This window comes from Ischnura elegans, chromosome 10 (genome assembly GCF_921293095.1).
Source record: "Ischnura elegans chromosome 10, ioIscEleg1.1, whole genome shotgun sequence".
NCBI lineage: Eukaryota > Metazoa > Arthropoda > Insecta > Odonata > Coenagrionidae > Ischnura > Ischnura elegans.
Window position 1 is genome coordinate 11347175 of NC_060255.1, and position 14833 is coordinate 11362007.

The 14833-nt window shown below is 38.8% G+C and overlaps 2 protein-coding genes across 2 annotated transcripts; one reads left to right on the forward strand and one right to left on the reverse strand.

Annotated features, from left to right (window-relative positions):
* The first annotated feature begins 630 nt into the window (after positions 1-630).
* LOC124167196 lies at positions 631-3246 on the forward strand. The gene is made up of 3 exons (XM_046545039.1): positions 631-971; positions 1363-1587; positions 1926-3246. Exons 1-3 carry the CDS (start codon positions 825-827, stop codon positions 2316-2318), a joined length of 765 nt encoding a protein of 254 aa, XP_046400995.1. The 5' UTR covers positions 631-824; the 3' UTR covers positions 2319-3246.
* On the reverse strand, positions 2922-4485 carry LOC124167195. Its single transcript, XM_046545038.1, has 2 exons — positions 3927-4485; positions 2922-3810 (listed from the first exon to the last, which is right to left on the reverse strand). Exons 1-2 carry the CDS (start codon positions 4368-4370, stop codon positions 3034-3036), a joined length of 1221 nt encoding a protein of 406 aa, XP_046400994.1. The 5' UTR covers positions 4371-4485; the 3' UTR covers positions 2922-3033.
* Between the last annotated feature and the right edge of the window lie 10348 nt (positions 4486-14833).

The following is a 14833-nucleotide window of genomic DNA, read 5'->3' on the forward strand; positions in this document are numbered from 1 at the left end:
ATCGGTAGAATACTGTAATAATAATATTCATGGTAAATGCCTTTAAGTTACCATTCATTGCTACAATTCATCATTTACTGGAACGGTGGTTTCTTTGTTTAATGCACTTGGGGTAACTGACGCATTGCACTTTTTCTTTTCTAGCCTGCTAAGAATAATTTTTGTATCGGATTCACGCATTTATGGTCATTAGGAACGCTTTGAGTGATCGCCGTGAGATAGTAGAGGGTATTTCAGCTAAAATTTATTAATTCCTTAATCTTAACTGCTATTTGTCCCTAGTAATCGAAATACCTCCTCAAACCAGGAAAAATTTTCCTTGATATTTTCTACTTTAATTTTAGTAGTGGCTCGACGGTCCATCCTATTACACCTACGTCATCATCACAACTATTATCCTCGATGCGTCGGCCATGTTGGCAAATTACGTCACTGCCTTCAGCGCCGCCATCGGTGATATGAGTCTCGAATTCTTTTGGAAAAATATCTCTCTATCTCTCTCTCAATGTATCGCCTCCGTCAGACCTGGAAATATAGTGAGGCTCTAAAGGGGGTTTCACACTGTCAAATTCTCGTCAAATTACGTTCGAGACTCGTTGAACAATCTTTATCGAATCTATTTGACGTCATGTCAATCGTCATGACTGCGGACATTTGGTCTTGAATGCTCTTGAATCACTTCGTTTCCATCAAATTCGTCTTGTCTTGAACGGTTCTAATTTCTATTGAATCTCGAATGGTATTGAAGCGTTTCGACCAATCAGTGAACGATACATAACTTTCCGAGCCTTGCCAACGCGACCTTGGAGATAACTATTGACATCATGGCCGTTTGGGAGAGGAACGCTGTGGAAGCCCTCATTAGTTTTTACGAGGAAAAAAGGTGTTTGTACGAAGTAAGCTCCCCAGATTATCACTTGAAGCAGAAGAGAAGTTCGGCGCTGCAAGACATAGCCACTAATTTGTTGCCTGTAAGTAAAATTATAATTATAATTGTTTTGGTTAACCTTGACCTATACCTACCTCGTGAAGATATTAACTAATGCAATATTTATATAAATATATATTACGTATATATTATATGTGATATCGGAATGCTTCGATAATTGTCGTGATAATATTTTGTACGTTTATTTCCTTAAAATTATAATTTCATTCACAAATATACATTTCTGGAGCTAGGGCTTGTTTCGTTCAAATGGTGTTGGATATGTTTTTATTTAGATAAGTGGTGGTCCCGTAGTGGCCTTTATATTGAGTTTTTTTGTAATACGAGGTTTCAATGAATCCTACAAAGAATTATTTTGTGGTTACCGCCGATATGGTCTTTTAAAATATATGTGTACTCGATACTCCCAACAGTTTCGACCTGGTACCACATCAGAGGATGTGAAAACGAAGATAAATGGCCTCCGCACACAATACATGGCTGAAAAAAACAAATTAATCAGGTCGAAGAAGAGTGGAGCAGGAGTGGAAGAGGTTTTAAGGCCAAAATTGTGGTGCTACAACAATTTAAGTTTCCTTGAAAGGCATACGGCACCCAGGAAGAGCGTATCAAACTTGGATCCCGTGGAGCTTAACAAGGTATGCCGATGACACTTGCAAATAAATTCGTCTTTATTACGTATAATTTGTTTTGCTGGAATGTGCATTGTTTGCTTCTGGCATGAAGTAATAACATGAAAAGTCAAATTCAAGGGGCATGTTTGGAACGAGTCTATTGTTTGAGATCGTCCATTGACTACGTTATTTACCATTGTTGATCATCTATTTTGGTTTACTGTTTACGGAAATTTGTGATCTTACGTTGAGTGCCCACTTCAACGCAGTTACTTCTGCGATATTTATGTTTTAGCTACACTTGAATTCACGAAGGGACTTCTTTGCACTTCTGAACATTACATTAATTTTTTTGTCTGTAGGAAACGCCCATTGAAATACAATCAGGAGAGTTATCAGATGTCACGGCAGAAGAGCAGCATGAAATTGGTACCATCCCAGTCCCCTTACTCAGTGAAGAGTCCACCTCTGCCAGCGCTGACCACTGCAACATCTCCTCAAGAAGCAGGTCATCAAGAGGAGTACCGACCCCCAAGAGGAGAAGGACTGAGGAAGCAGACATAACTACCTTCCTCTCAAAGGCTTCGTCAGCCCTTGAGCAAGGGACACTGCGGAAAAACACAAAATTTGAAAATTTCGGCCTATTTGTAGGGCAAGAAATTGCCGATATTAGTGACGAAAAAAAACAGAAAGCTGCAATGCAGAAAATTTTTGATATAGTAATGAAAGCTAAAGATGATGAGAATGAAAGTTAACTATTTTTGTATGTTTTTTATTTTATAATTTTAGTTTACATTTTGTTACATTGAATTTGATTGTAAAATAATGGTTAATTATATAATTTGCTTGGTGGAATCACTGTTGTTTGGTCATTTCTTCAACCCTCGATGGCCATTAGTTAAAAAATCTTGAGTATATTGCATGATTTAAGAATTTGTTTCAACTATCATACCAAATAATCGTATAACATCAGGTAGTACGTAAGCTATATTAGTTGTTCAATTATTATTATTATTCAATTTCTGACAAGGTTGCAAACAAACTTAATTTGAAGAAGTTCTGGAATAAACTTTGGTTTCTGAATCTTAACTTATAGCATTTTAGCCAATAGTCCTTCTATTTCCATGCGATTCAAGGACGCAAATGAGTGCTCTCCTTCTTAACACGATTCATTCCAGCAATTTCCTATTTATTAACCATAGGTAGATAAACCATCATCATAGATTTTTTAATATTGGTTCATTATGGCATAGTAGGCCACTATCACACAAAAAAAGTCTTGATTTGGTTCAAATATAAAAAGCTTTATAGCGCAAGAAGGTTGTGAGTCATCAATAAAGCCAATAACACAAATGAAAAGTGGAATAATTTTTCATAGAACTGCAGAAATATTACAATCTTTACTACCACAAAAATCACCAATAACAAAAGGGGGAATGAAATAGAGGAATTCATTAGCACTACCACAACCTACATGCCATTTCCCAATGGTAGTATTCCATCAGTCACAAAATATTCGAAAAATTCATCCCTAATAGCTCTCGCATTGTTATTGTGCCTATTTCCACCCTGTCTTACCAATTGACCGTCAAGTATTGGGCCCTCCCTCCACACTCCAGGAATTACCCTTCCATCACTCATCACTCTATCTACCAGACCTTGAGGCAAGTAATTAGCGTCCTTCTTTGATCTCAAAAAGTTGTGTAGTACTATACAGGCTAGTGTCACAATTTCCACTTTTTCAACAGAGAGATTGATACAGTTTAATAGTATTCTAAAGCGGTTCGCTAAAATACCGAAAGCATTCTCTGATGTCCGCCTTGCCCGGCTAAAGCGATAATTAAAATTTCTCTTCTGCAAACTCAGTCCCCTATCTGGATATGGTTTCATTATGTTATATTGTAGAGGAAAAGCATCATCTGCCACAATCACATGAGGGACACCGAGTACACGGCCAGGCAAAGCTATGTTCGGGGGTATATGCAAAGAATTTTGGCGCAATGCCTCAGCAAGGGTGCTCTCACGAAAAACCCCGACATCGACGTATAAAAATTTATATCTGGCATCTACTAATGCTAACAGCACAATACTGTGTGAGCCTTTATAATTGAAATAGAAAGACCCGTCTGCTCTTGAGGATCTAAAATGTATATGCTTCCCATCAAGAGCACCAATGCAATTGGGAAAATTCCATTTTTCCTGAAATTCCCTTGCTATTTCCTCCCATTCATCAACACTTCTCGGCATCTGAAATGAAAGATAATACATTAAAAATTCAAATCGAGGAATGCTATACTTATGTTCATATTAAATGGAGTATATTGTACAAATTTTATCTAATTAGCTCGTTTCAAACAACTTACCTTCAAGAAATTCTCTTTCAGAACTTCATAAATAGCTCTGCATACTTGAGGTACAAAGAGATAAATAGTATTGTGACCAATCCTCGTGGAGTACTGTAGACTTTTGTAAGACTCCCCAGTGGCTAAAAATCTCAGAGTCACCGCCAACCTATGTTTTGCCGAGATACATTCCCGTAAAATGGTGTCTCTTTTAGATATGAGAGGCGACACCAACTCCAGTAACTCTCTAAAATTGTTATCCATCCGGAGGAAGTTGGTGAAAGATTCCGGATCCTCCGTTTCCAATTCCCGGTACAGCAAGTTCATGCTACCAGCGGCATACCTCCGGCTTAGCCATTCTCTTGACCAAAGCCTTCGACGATTTCTCCTTCGACCTTGCAGTACTGCTGCCACTACTCCTACGCAAAATGCCACTCTTGCTATATTTGCGTTGTCATTATCCATCGTCGGACGCAAAACCAGATTTAATAATTGTAATGATGTATCAAATGATGATATCAAAACGTTGTTATGAGTACGGGTTTCTACGCGCTTTATCAGAGAATAGAACGCTATACGTTTTTCCTTTGTTGATCATGTTGACTATCGGTATTCAAGTCAATTCAAGCTTTCTGGAACAGTCTGAAAGAACGTTCAACTCGATTCAATGTGTGTTGAACAATCACTCTTGAAAGACCGTCTCGAATGGTCTTGAATCTTCATTTAGCGTTCAAGACGACTTGTTCAACGTTCCTTGTTCAAGACATCTCGAATAGTGTGAAAGAGGCTTAAGATGTCCGACGTGACGCTCTTTAAGCTATCCATTCTCAATTGTTCAAGCAATCTAAGGCTAGCGCGCAGCCTCCGAGTCTCCAGCGGTTCCCAGCCTAATTCCCTTACAACCTGTGTAACGCTCTCTATACGCCCGAAGCAGTTTTTGACTAATAGCGCATCTTTCCGTCGTGTTTTATTTAGTTCACGGATTAAGTCTTTTTCCACCGGATCCCATTTGGTCGCTGAATATATCAAGGTGCAGTCGGACGAGAGTGAAACAGCCTATAATAATCGATGTTAATGATACTGGACGATAGTTGCCAGGGTCATGTCTGTTTCCCTTTTTAAATATGGAAGTAACGCTTTCAATTTTCAAGTCTAGCGGTAACTTTCCTTCGGAAAGTGACTTCTCGAGTATTATCTCTAAGTATTCCCTTCGGACCCGGAGATTTACTATTCTTAATCGATTGCAGTTGTTTAGTTATCTCATCGCGTTGTATTATAGAGATTTATTCCATCGATTCCACATCATATGGGATGTCTTAATGAAATTGAGTATCGTCATTTGTGAATACACTTTCGAAGTGGGAATTTAACGTGTTAGCTTTGTCAATATTATTGGTGACAAGTTTACCATCTTTATCAAATCTAACCTATCCAAATCTAATATATCAAATCAACGGTTGAATAAGGTCGCAGAATTTACTGGACAAGCAGGACCGCCAGTAGAGCTTTCAGAGGAAGCCAGAATCCGTTGAAGAGGTCGATTATCAACATATGATGGAATAAAATCGTCGTTGATTAATACACCACGATCCAGGGAGAAAAGTGCAGGAGTCTTAAATCCACTGGTGGTGTATTTGACTGTGTATTGAACTTCTATCTCGTATAAATACATATTCCTAGGTACACTGTGATTGTTTTCCTTGGTACAACAGGTACCCATTGTGAATGCCGGCTGATTTGTCAGGTTAATATTGCGTATATAATATCAAGCAAGTGGCTAATACCACTCACCATTTTATGTCTATTTCACCTGTGTTACGATAACCATTGCTGTTTGGTAAAAGACATCGATATGCAACTACAAATATTTACTTTCCAGTATCACAAACTTTAAACTAGCGCCTTCTTGTAAACAACCCAAATGAACTCAAATTGACCTATGTTATACTCTAACGCTTCTTTCACGTAATACTTAGCTTACTTTAAAGCCCCTAGGGCGCAGCACTTGTCGATAGTTCCAAGTGTTTCTAGGTACACTACGACCAAAGTACACCACCCTCCCCTATAATATTACGTAGAGCTGTGTCGCTCATAAATGAATCATTAATTTTGAACGAATGTTCAAACTGAACGATTCAATGGCATGAAGGGAATGAATGAACCCACGTTTTCCATTCGAATCGTTCATTTGATGAAATCTGCAAATCTTCCGAACCCAAATTGTTCAAAATGAACAATTTATGAGAAATATTCAAATCGCCCATTTCCGAATCGTTCAGTAAGAACTATTTGAATTTGGACGATTCACGGAGTAATCAAGACTATAAGTTACATGGCAAAGCATTGATGCTAAAATTCTTGTGGTAAGGGAATTTTTAAGATGGAATTAAATTGTATTCTTCATTCTTACCACTAAATCTTTTAATAAGCATGAAATTATTTATGAAATAGTTGCATGGAATGTAGCATTTAAAAATTTCTTTAATCTGACGGATTGAGCTTTTTTAAGAGCTACTTTCATTAAGAGAAATTACATTTCACATTTAATTAATTGTGGCCTACAAATTTTGTATTCCATAATATTCAGAAAAATGGAACAGGTCTTAAAGAAAAAAAATTGTTGAAGATGTCGTTAAAATGAAAAATAATAACCACAGGAAATAGCTACTCGTCACAATACTTGAAACACATTAAGCTGAAAGATTCACGTGGATTCAAGATTTACACGGGTGTAAAATTCACGTGGATTCGATATTTGCTCGGATAATTCGGTCCATTATGAATGGTTCAGAGCAGGGGTCTCCAAAATACGACCCGCGGGCTGGATCCGGCCCGCGGAGGGCTTTCATCCGGCCCGCGCACTCGTTTCAAGTAGCGCGCGTTTTCGCTCGTTTAACTCTGTGAGACGCCGCTAGGAGCATTGCAGCGCTGTACTACACGTCAAAGTCGCCTTCAACTGTTCGTAAATAAGAAATACGCCACCGAGTTTTTCAGTAGACGTTGGTATCTAATACTTAAGTCATCGGCACATTTCCTATACGGCCCGCGCCGCGGGGCGATTCGGGACTTGGAATGTGGCCCTCGTGGCCTAGTAAATTTGATACCCCTGATTTAGAGAATCGAATTATTTCCACGAATCAAATTCCATGAACCGAATCCTCAAAATGAACCGGAGTACATCCCTCTAATCCATCATCCGCCTCTAAAATTGTGTGTCCATTGAACGGGAACGGAGGAAAGTTCTACGGACGGGCAAGCCATTACATGGTCCTTGGAAAGAGGGAGCAATATGTACATCTACATACTACGCTGCCAGCCGCCTCAAGGGATATGTGGTGGGAGTTGTTTGGACACCGGCCGTTGGCACATAAAGAAGGAAAGGCTCGTGCGAAGTTACGCCTAACTTTAATAGCAATCCTCAGAAGAATTTTCATGCTTAATATCACCCCTACTTTACTCTCTCATTCGAAAGTCTCCCCACCATAAGCTTTTACTTATTTTTATTTATTTTCATGCCACCGAAAACAGCTCTTATTGGCCTTACCATCGGGGCTTTACCACAATAGGGTCGTTTCCCTCATCAAAGGAAACGAAAGACATTGATTGCGATTCTTGGCCCACCATTACTGTATTCATAATATATACAAAGTATTTGGTTTTAGCAATTCCAGTTTATACGAATGGCAATGGTCAATTTTAACCTCATTTGAAAAAAAGCCAGATTGGCGCCCATGCGATGCCACTCCACGTGACGTCACAGGGACCTAGTTTCTTTACGAGTAGATAGAAGTTTTACATCGTCTGAGATTACCAATGCATGCATGAGGCACAGAGATCAGGGAAACATCTCTTAATAATCACCTATTAAAACTACGTATGGTCGGAAAGATTCCTTCGTTTGATAAGGTATTAATAATTCTTATTTAAGCCAAGCGTTACCTGCTAGCAGGGTACTCTACTACCTACTAGCAGCCAGCATCGCAGCGGCGCACAATATCCTCGTCCCAAGGTCACCTCACACAGCGGCAGCGGGAACCAGAATGACGACACACGGAGTTTTCCCATCATTGATACTTAGCCGTCGCGTTTTCGCGCGCTTGAAAATTTTCACTTTTCAATTATTCGCGAAAAATAGATATCGTCATTTAAAAATCTAAAATCGTGAAATTCCTACTCCAGAAGTAATAATCTTTCGATTTAGGCAATAAATAATATTAGGAAACCACCCGATTCTAATGAATACACGTTCACTAAAAACCAAGCAGGCGGGTAACCTACCCAGGCGGGGCTCGAACCCGTGACCTCTTGTTTGGCAGGCGAGGACTTTACCCCTCCTCCACCGAGGCCGGAAAGATAATGATCCTAACTAACTATGCTTATAAAATCCTGACTTCTTCAGAGCTCCTTCACAAATATTTCTTATACGTCCCTCATCCGTTAGAGTTAAATGGATGTCGTGATAAAAAAAAGGTCGTCAGAAGAACACAATAGTGGGAGTGCAGGAGCCAAAGTTATTTATTTACAGATTAAAAACGTTCTCTTTCCTAGTGGAAATTGTGCAAGACAAGAACTTGTATCTGAAGCTGTCAGCGGAGTCACAGGTGAAGAAGAATGAAATGGAACTTCAGAAAGAGCTGCAGGAAAATCTTGAGGCTGCTGTGCAGCGGAAAACAAAGGAGTTGGAGAAGAAACTGGAATTTTTGAGGAAACAGGAACGCAGGGCTGAAATGGTTCGTCAGAACAAGGAACGACTTAATATGCAGAGCGAACAGCAGACTGCCTCTTCTGGCTAAGCTGTTGATTGTGAGACCTTGTGAAAGGAGAAATTATTACCTTTAAAAATATCTTCTTTGGTCTCCTTTCCTAGTCCTGCCGCAGTTAGCCTCCGGACCCTACTTCACCATTAAACATGAAGTTGTGAATCTCGTGTCAGTGATACACTGCCGGTGCTCCGGAGAAGCTTTATATTGTTCATACGCTTTTATTATAAAAGGATATCATCCTCCCTGCTCATTGACCGAACCACATTCCTGTCAGTCCCCAGTACGCTTGCCTTTGTACCTCTTTTAAGTCAATCCTAACCCTCAGCACTTTTTAATCCATGTAATCTTGTCGTTCTCAGTGTTTCAGACTTGCCTCCTTTTCCTGTATTGTGCGATTGTGAAAATTGTGCCTGTGAGAGTGAATGTGAGAGAAAGAATGGGCGCATTGTGAAGCCTTATAATAAAACCATAATTAATCAGCGGATTTCTTTTAATTTGCAGTTCAGAAGGGCTGTTAACTGCACGCTATTTAAATACTGGAGAACCTGAGAAGCAGATTGATGGGGTTGGGTAATTGCAATGTGTGTAGAGACTTAAATACTATCAAGAGAAATCTGTTAAACTGAGGGTATCAGATTTTTGAAGTAAGTCCTTGATTCATATTAATGTTCCGACTTTCATTTAAGGCTTACTTAACTGGATAGTTTTCCTACATGACGATTCTTCGTCACTTATTTCACGGTCTCAATTCATCAAATAATTTTTCCGCTATTTAAGCGGCAAGCAAGTTCAGCAATGGTTTTTTTTACGAATAAACCACAATGAAGGCATAAAAAAATAAATCATGTTACGTTTCATGTGCTTGTTAAAGAATGCAATTTGTCATATTTTACAAGTGATACAGGCTAAATTAAATGGAATATTTCAGTTAGAGTAAGAGTTCTTAAAGATTGAACCTTTATAACAGTGTGGTTAATTTTTATACTGTAAAAATACTACCAAAAATTCCTGAGATATTATGTGATAGAGATTTTATGCAATCGCATATTTTGGATACGAAATGTCGAAAATGACTTTTCTCATCCGTGACCTCAGAATATCTCCTATTTATTTCTCATCATTGGACATTTTAGTTTCATCATGAGATAGTGTGGTCGTGGTTCATTTTATTATTTCCTCCCATGTTTGAGGGATCTTATGGTCTAACTTTCGTCTCTGAAAAAATTGAAAATCAACTATACGACCTCAACTTAGGAGCCAATATTTATTTTTCCAATAAATATGGTGATTATTTCAATCGCTGAGGACATAAGGTTTTCAACTAGAGGTTGTGAGCGTGTCTTTCTTTCAATGATTTTTTTCGATAGTAGATCCAATTTTAAATTCCTATTATTTTCATCAAATTACTTAAGCTGATTTATTAAAGCTATTCTGTCATTGGTAGAATGCAACTCGTTCTAATTTGGAGATAATCATGGCTACAGTTCTATAACGTGGCTAACAAGATGACAAAGTTGACGTACATATCTGATGTGAATTTTTATTTTGGTCAGACCCCAATCTGATTCATTTTTGCAGAAGAAGTTTTTTGATGAATTGTTCAATTTTACCTCCATGTGGTTCCGTAGTCACTCAAGCAGAGTAAAGTAGACCTCATCAATCTCTCTTTTTCAAGGCCCGAGGTAGGAGAGCATGCCTCAAGTGCGCCGGCTTCAATGCGTTCCCGATTTATCAAACAAATTTCTTCTTTCCTAAAGTGCATCCCTATACAGCAGAAGGATGTCTGCTTGGCAAAATAAATCTTGAGTTTTCTAACTTTTCGTGCGCATTGCATTATTTTTGATGGTTTCGGTATGATGCCGGTGAAGACAATTTATCAAGATGCTTAAAATATAAGTAACAACGACAAGTATGGTTATCCCTTGCCGATGGTTCATTTTTTTTGCTTTCTTTTGGTAAATCACTTCTACATCTACATCTACATAATACCACGCGAGCCGCCTAAAAGGCGTGTGGCAGGGGGTGTTAGGACACCAGCCATTTACAACTTTTAAAAAATGAAGTGCTCTAACGAGGTTGGGACTAGCGTTTATTAAAGTCCTTTATGGTTCGGGGGAAAAACGAATTCGCATATCTATCCGTTCGGCAAAACAACTCTCTTAATTTATCGCTTCTATCGGACCTGGAGATATAGTGTGGCTCTAATAATATGTTATCTGTGTCTCTCTTAAAGATATCCATTCTCAATTGTTCAAGCAATCTAAGCCTAGCGCGCAGCCTCCGAGTCTCCAACGGCTCCCAGCCTAATTCGCTTAACATCTGGGTTACACTGTCTGTACGCCCGTAGCAGTTTTTGACGAAACGCGCAGCCTTCCTTTGTATTTTATTCAGTTCGCGGATTAAGACTTTCTGCACCGGATCCCATACGCTCGCTGCATATTCAAGGTGCGGTCGGACGAGAGCGAAATAGCACCTTTCTTTTACTTCTGAATCCGAAAATCTTCCCACAATGTGTCCTTCAGGTTTTTGCTTATGAATCTTTTGAACTATTTTTTCACTCACCTTTGGTTACCACCCCAGCGCTAGTAATCGAAAGTGTACAAAGCAAGCTTTGGCGGATTTTCTGGAGTGATAGCGCTGCAGAATGCCTTATTGTAATATATGAATCTTTAGCATTCTGATTGAGGATAAGGTACATAGTCATGAATAGTGAGTACGTACATATTCATTTATTTTTTATATTTTTTGTGAAAGGAGAAAAAGAAATTTATTTTGTCCATAAGTTATACTTTGTTCTTTGTATATTGTAAGTTCTCAAACGAGCATATATTTAAAAAAATATTTTGTATGCTCATGTATTTACCCCTTCAGATTTGTTTTCACATTGTCTTTTTTGTCCCGTATAGGGTTCATAATGATAATGTTTCAGAAAATTATACATATTTTCTTTGTTTTCTGGCTTTCCTCGTATTTAATTTTTTAAGGATGGCAGCTTCCATGCTGTTTTTTTACCGTTGAAACTATCTAAATCTCCTTTAATTTGTGTTGCTTAAAAAATGTGTACATTTAAGTTTGGAGTAATAAATTAATTTATGAGCATGAGGCGTTTGTAAAATGATGTTAACATATGAACGGGTCTTCAATAATATACCAAATTTGAATATATTATTATTTGTGTCTATTATTTTGTCCCATTATATTCACACTATATGTAGCATCTAATATATTGCTTTGGGAAGTAGAAGGAAAGTCTGAGGAGACCATTTCGCCATTCGCATAGTCGCCATTTGACGTCAGGAATAATCCAGGTTAATAAGAGAGTGTAATTCCGTTCCATCTCTTTCTAGATGAAATGGATGTTATAAAAGAAGCGTCACCAAAGTTCGGAATTTGAAGGTTAAACAGCGTTTGTCTCAGATCAAGGAATATCGGATTTATTGCAGCATAGGTACAGATTTTCATAACCAATAAATGCTTGGTCAGGGGAACCCCACGAATGCAAATAGGTAAACGCCATTGTCCCTATCTGTTTTTGAGAAAATTGGCTGATAATTGCTACTGATGGTGAGGGGCTTAAATTAAGCAGAATCAATTGCGTAAAAAAGGGAGAGACATTACGGAAACATGATTGTTTCGGTGATTTCTCTGTGTTCTAACAAGTATTTCTTTTCACTCAAATCCAATTAAAGTGTGCCAGGACTACTACCTTTGTCTGTCGAAAACTTCCAGATGAAACAGGAAAATTTTGACAAGAGTACCTTCGATATCCTGAAAATTTCAAGATGAAAATTTAATTCGTAAACGAGCGATTCATGGGGAAAGAAGTCGAGAGGAGTGGTTTGCCTTCTAATGAGGAGGCATCCCTGCCTCTCAACCCGTTGATCGTATTTTCTCTATTTTGATGACGCATCGCATATTAAAAACCTAAGTAATGATATTAAAATTTTAATTGAATTCGGAGTAGATCTTTCGCAATATTATTCTATGCAAGAAAACATAAGATTACCGAAAATACCGTAGTAAAATATTGAAATTGGAGATTGTGTCGTTAGGTTGTCAAACCTTGGCCATTCGTAACGTAAGCCTAAAAACAGGGAACTTCTTTCATATGCCACGGATCAGTTTAGGGAAAAACTCCACAAATACAAGAACGATGGCCAGTGAAAGAAACTTCGCAGCTGAGGAAAACCCTCAAAATCCCGGTCAGCGCCAACAGTCAATGGCCGGGTGGTGGTAATTTATCCGATGTGCATTTGCGAAGATGATTTACTTATATTATGTCAATTATAATTTATATTTCGTCGTGATAGAATACATGGCATGGAAGACAAAGCACTGGTACATTCTGCCCTTAAAAATGCATGAACATAAATAATGTAGGCATGCTAATGAATACATTTATTCTAACCACACCTTTACAAGTGACGGTAGGTGAAATTCTGGCTTCTTTCCTTCTTCTGAGCAAACCTGTCTATCACCTTGTCATTGAAACCTTCGATGCCATCCTGGAGCTTGGAACACACTAAAAAATGCCACAAGATAACGAATAGTACCTGAAGCATATTCCCTGAACATATCAGCATGATAAAAGAAGTTTGGAACGAGTGACTGCTTAATCCCTCTCGCGAAGAAACTTTGTGCGTCTCCATTCCATTCGATCATCCTTACCCCGTTCGAGCGAGCCATATGCCCCAAATTACGTACTAATCAAACCATTTGTTTGTATTCTTCCCCCCCCCCCCTCGAATCTAACCCCTACCACTCTCTACGATTTCCCCTTAACCGCATGCCCTGCCCCAAAGGCATTGCCTTCCAGAGCCATCGCGGCCATGATGTCTCTAAATAGGATCATTTCCAACGTTTAACGACCTCAACCGGGGATTTAAAGGTTCCTCATTTCGCAGCTAAGAGACAAATAATAACGCCTGCTGAGCGGATGGGGCTGTTACATTAGACGAGGATACGCCCTTGTAGTGAAATTTTGCGTCAGTATAAAATCAGTATATCAAAAGTAAGTTTGCCAACCTCGCTTAATGTATTTGCTACTCAGCATTTCTCCCGCATAAGGATGTGGTATAATTCCTGTTGCGTATAACAAGAATAAAGGCACGTTAGCTCCTTTAAGAAAAGATTTAACCTTTCAAACAGTACAGTGAGGCGGAAGAGATGTCGCGGAAAACTAATAAACGAAAGAGAGAGAGAAGTGTCCTTGCTGCTCTACAGCTGAAGAAGGCCGTATTACACGGTGCACGGAATTGCGCAATCTGACGTACGTGCGAAGGCGCAATCAAAATTACGTCGCGTAAAGCGGTGAATTGCTAGAATACATGCGAGAATGCGTGGAAGCGAGACGGCAAAATAGCCCCTGTTCTAATTTCGTTCATGCATTCGCGCAATTCCACGCCATTTTAGAAATAAATGCAGCTCTAACCTGCGCAATTTCGTGCCCCGTGTAAAACGGCCTAGAGAGAGAGAGCGAGAGAGCGAACAGGCGCTCACAGCATTTTCAGGAGGTGCGCGGACAAGCTGCGCCGAAGTGTTCCCCTAGCGGCGAGAGCAGGGACTACAAAGCACGCAAGGGCGCACATTTGAATACCAAAATCTGCAACAATTCCTATTAAGAGCCGTCGCTCCAGAGAATAAAAGGTAGTCCAATATTGGTAATTAGATTATGCCGTAAACTTTGCCAAAATATATTTTGATACGGAAGGAAATGAGAAAATTGTACGTATTTATATTTATTTGTATGCCTGATACGTCTAGGTGTGTAAAATCATTTCGAAAATTTTAATGGCTGAAATTTATTTTGCGATTCTTATGCTGAAATTCTTACTTCTTTTCCATATTCGAATATTGAAATGATCCCATTTAATTCCACACTCCTACGATAATTTTTTTGTAATTAATAGTGTGTGATTAAACACTCCAAAAACATCCCCCACTTCCATGAAAAATCTTTTAATGGAGTTTTTTTTCACTCGTATTCTTTTATCCCTAACTAACGAATGACATCTGTGACGTTGGTTTGTCATGCATTGGTAACTGTTTAAATAGCTGGAGGATATTTTCAGTCTAAAGAGGTGTTTTCCAGCTTGTTTTATATGCTTATATGTAAATGCTATGTTGTATATGATCTTCTTGCTTCTAATGATGCCTCTAAACCTT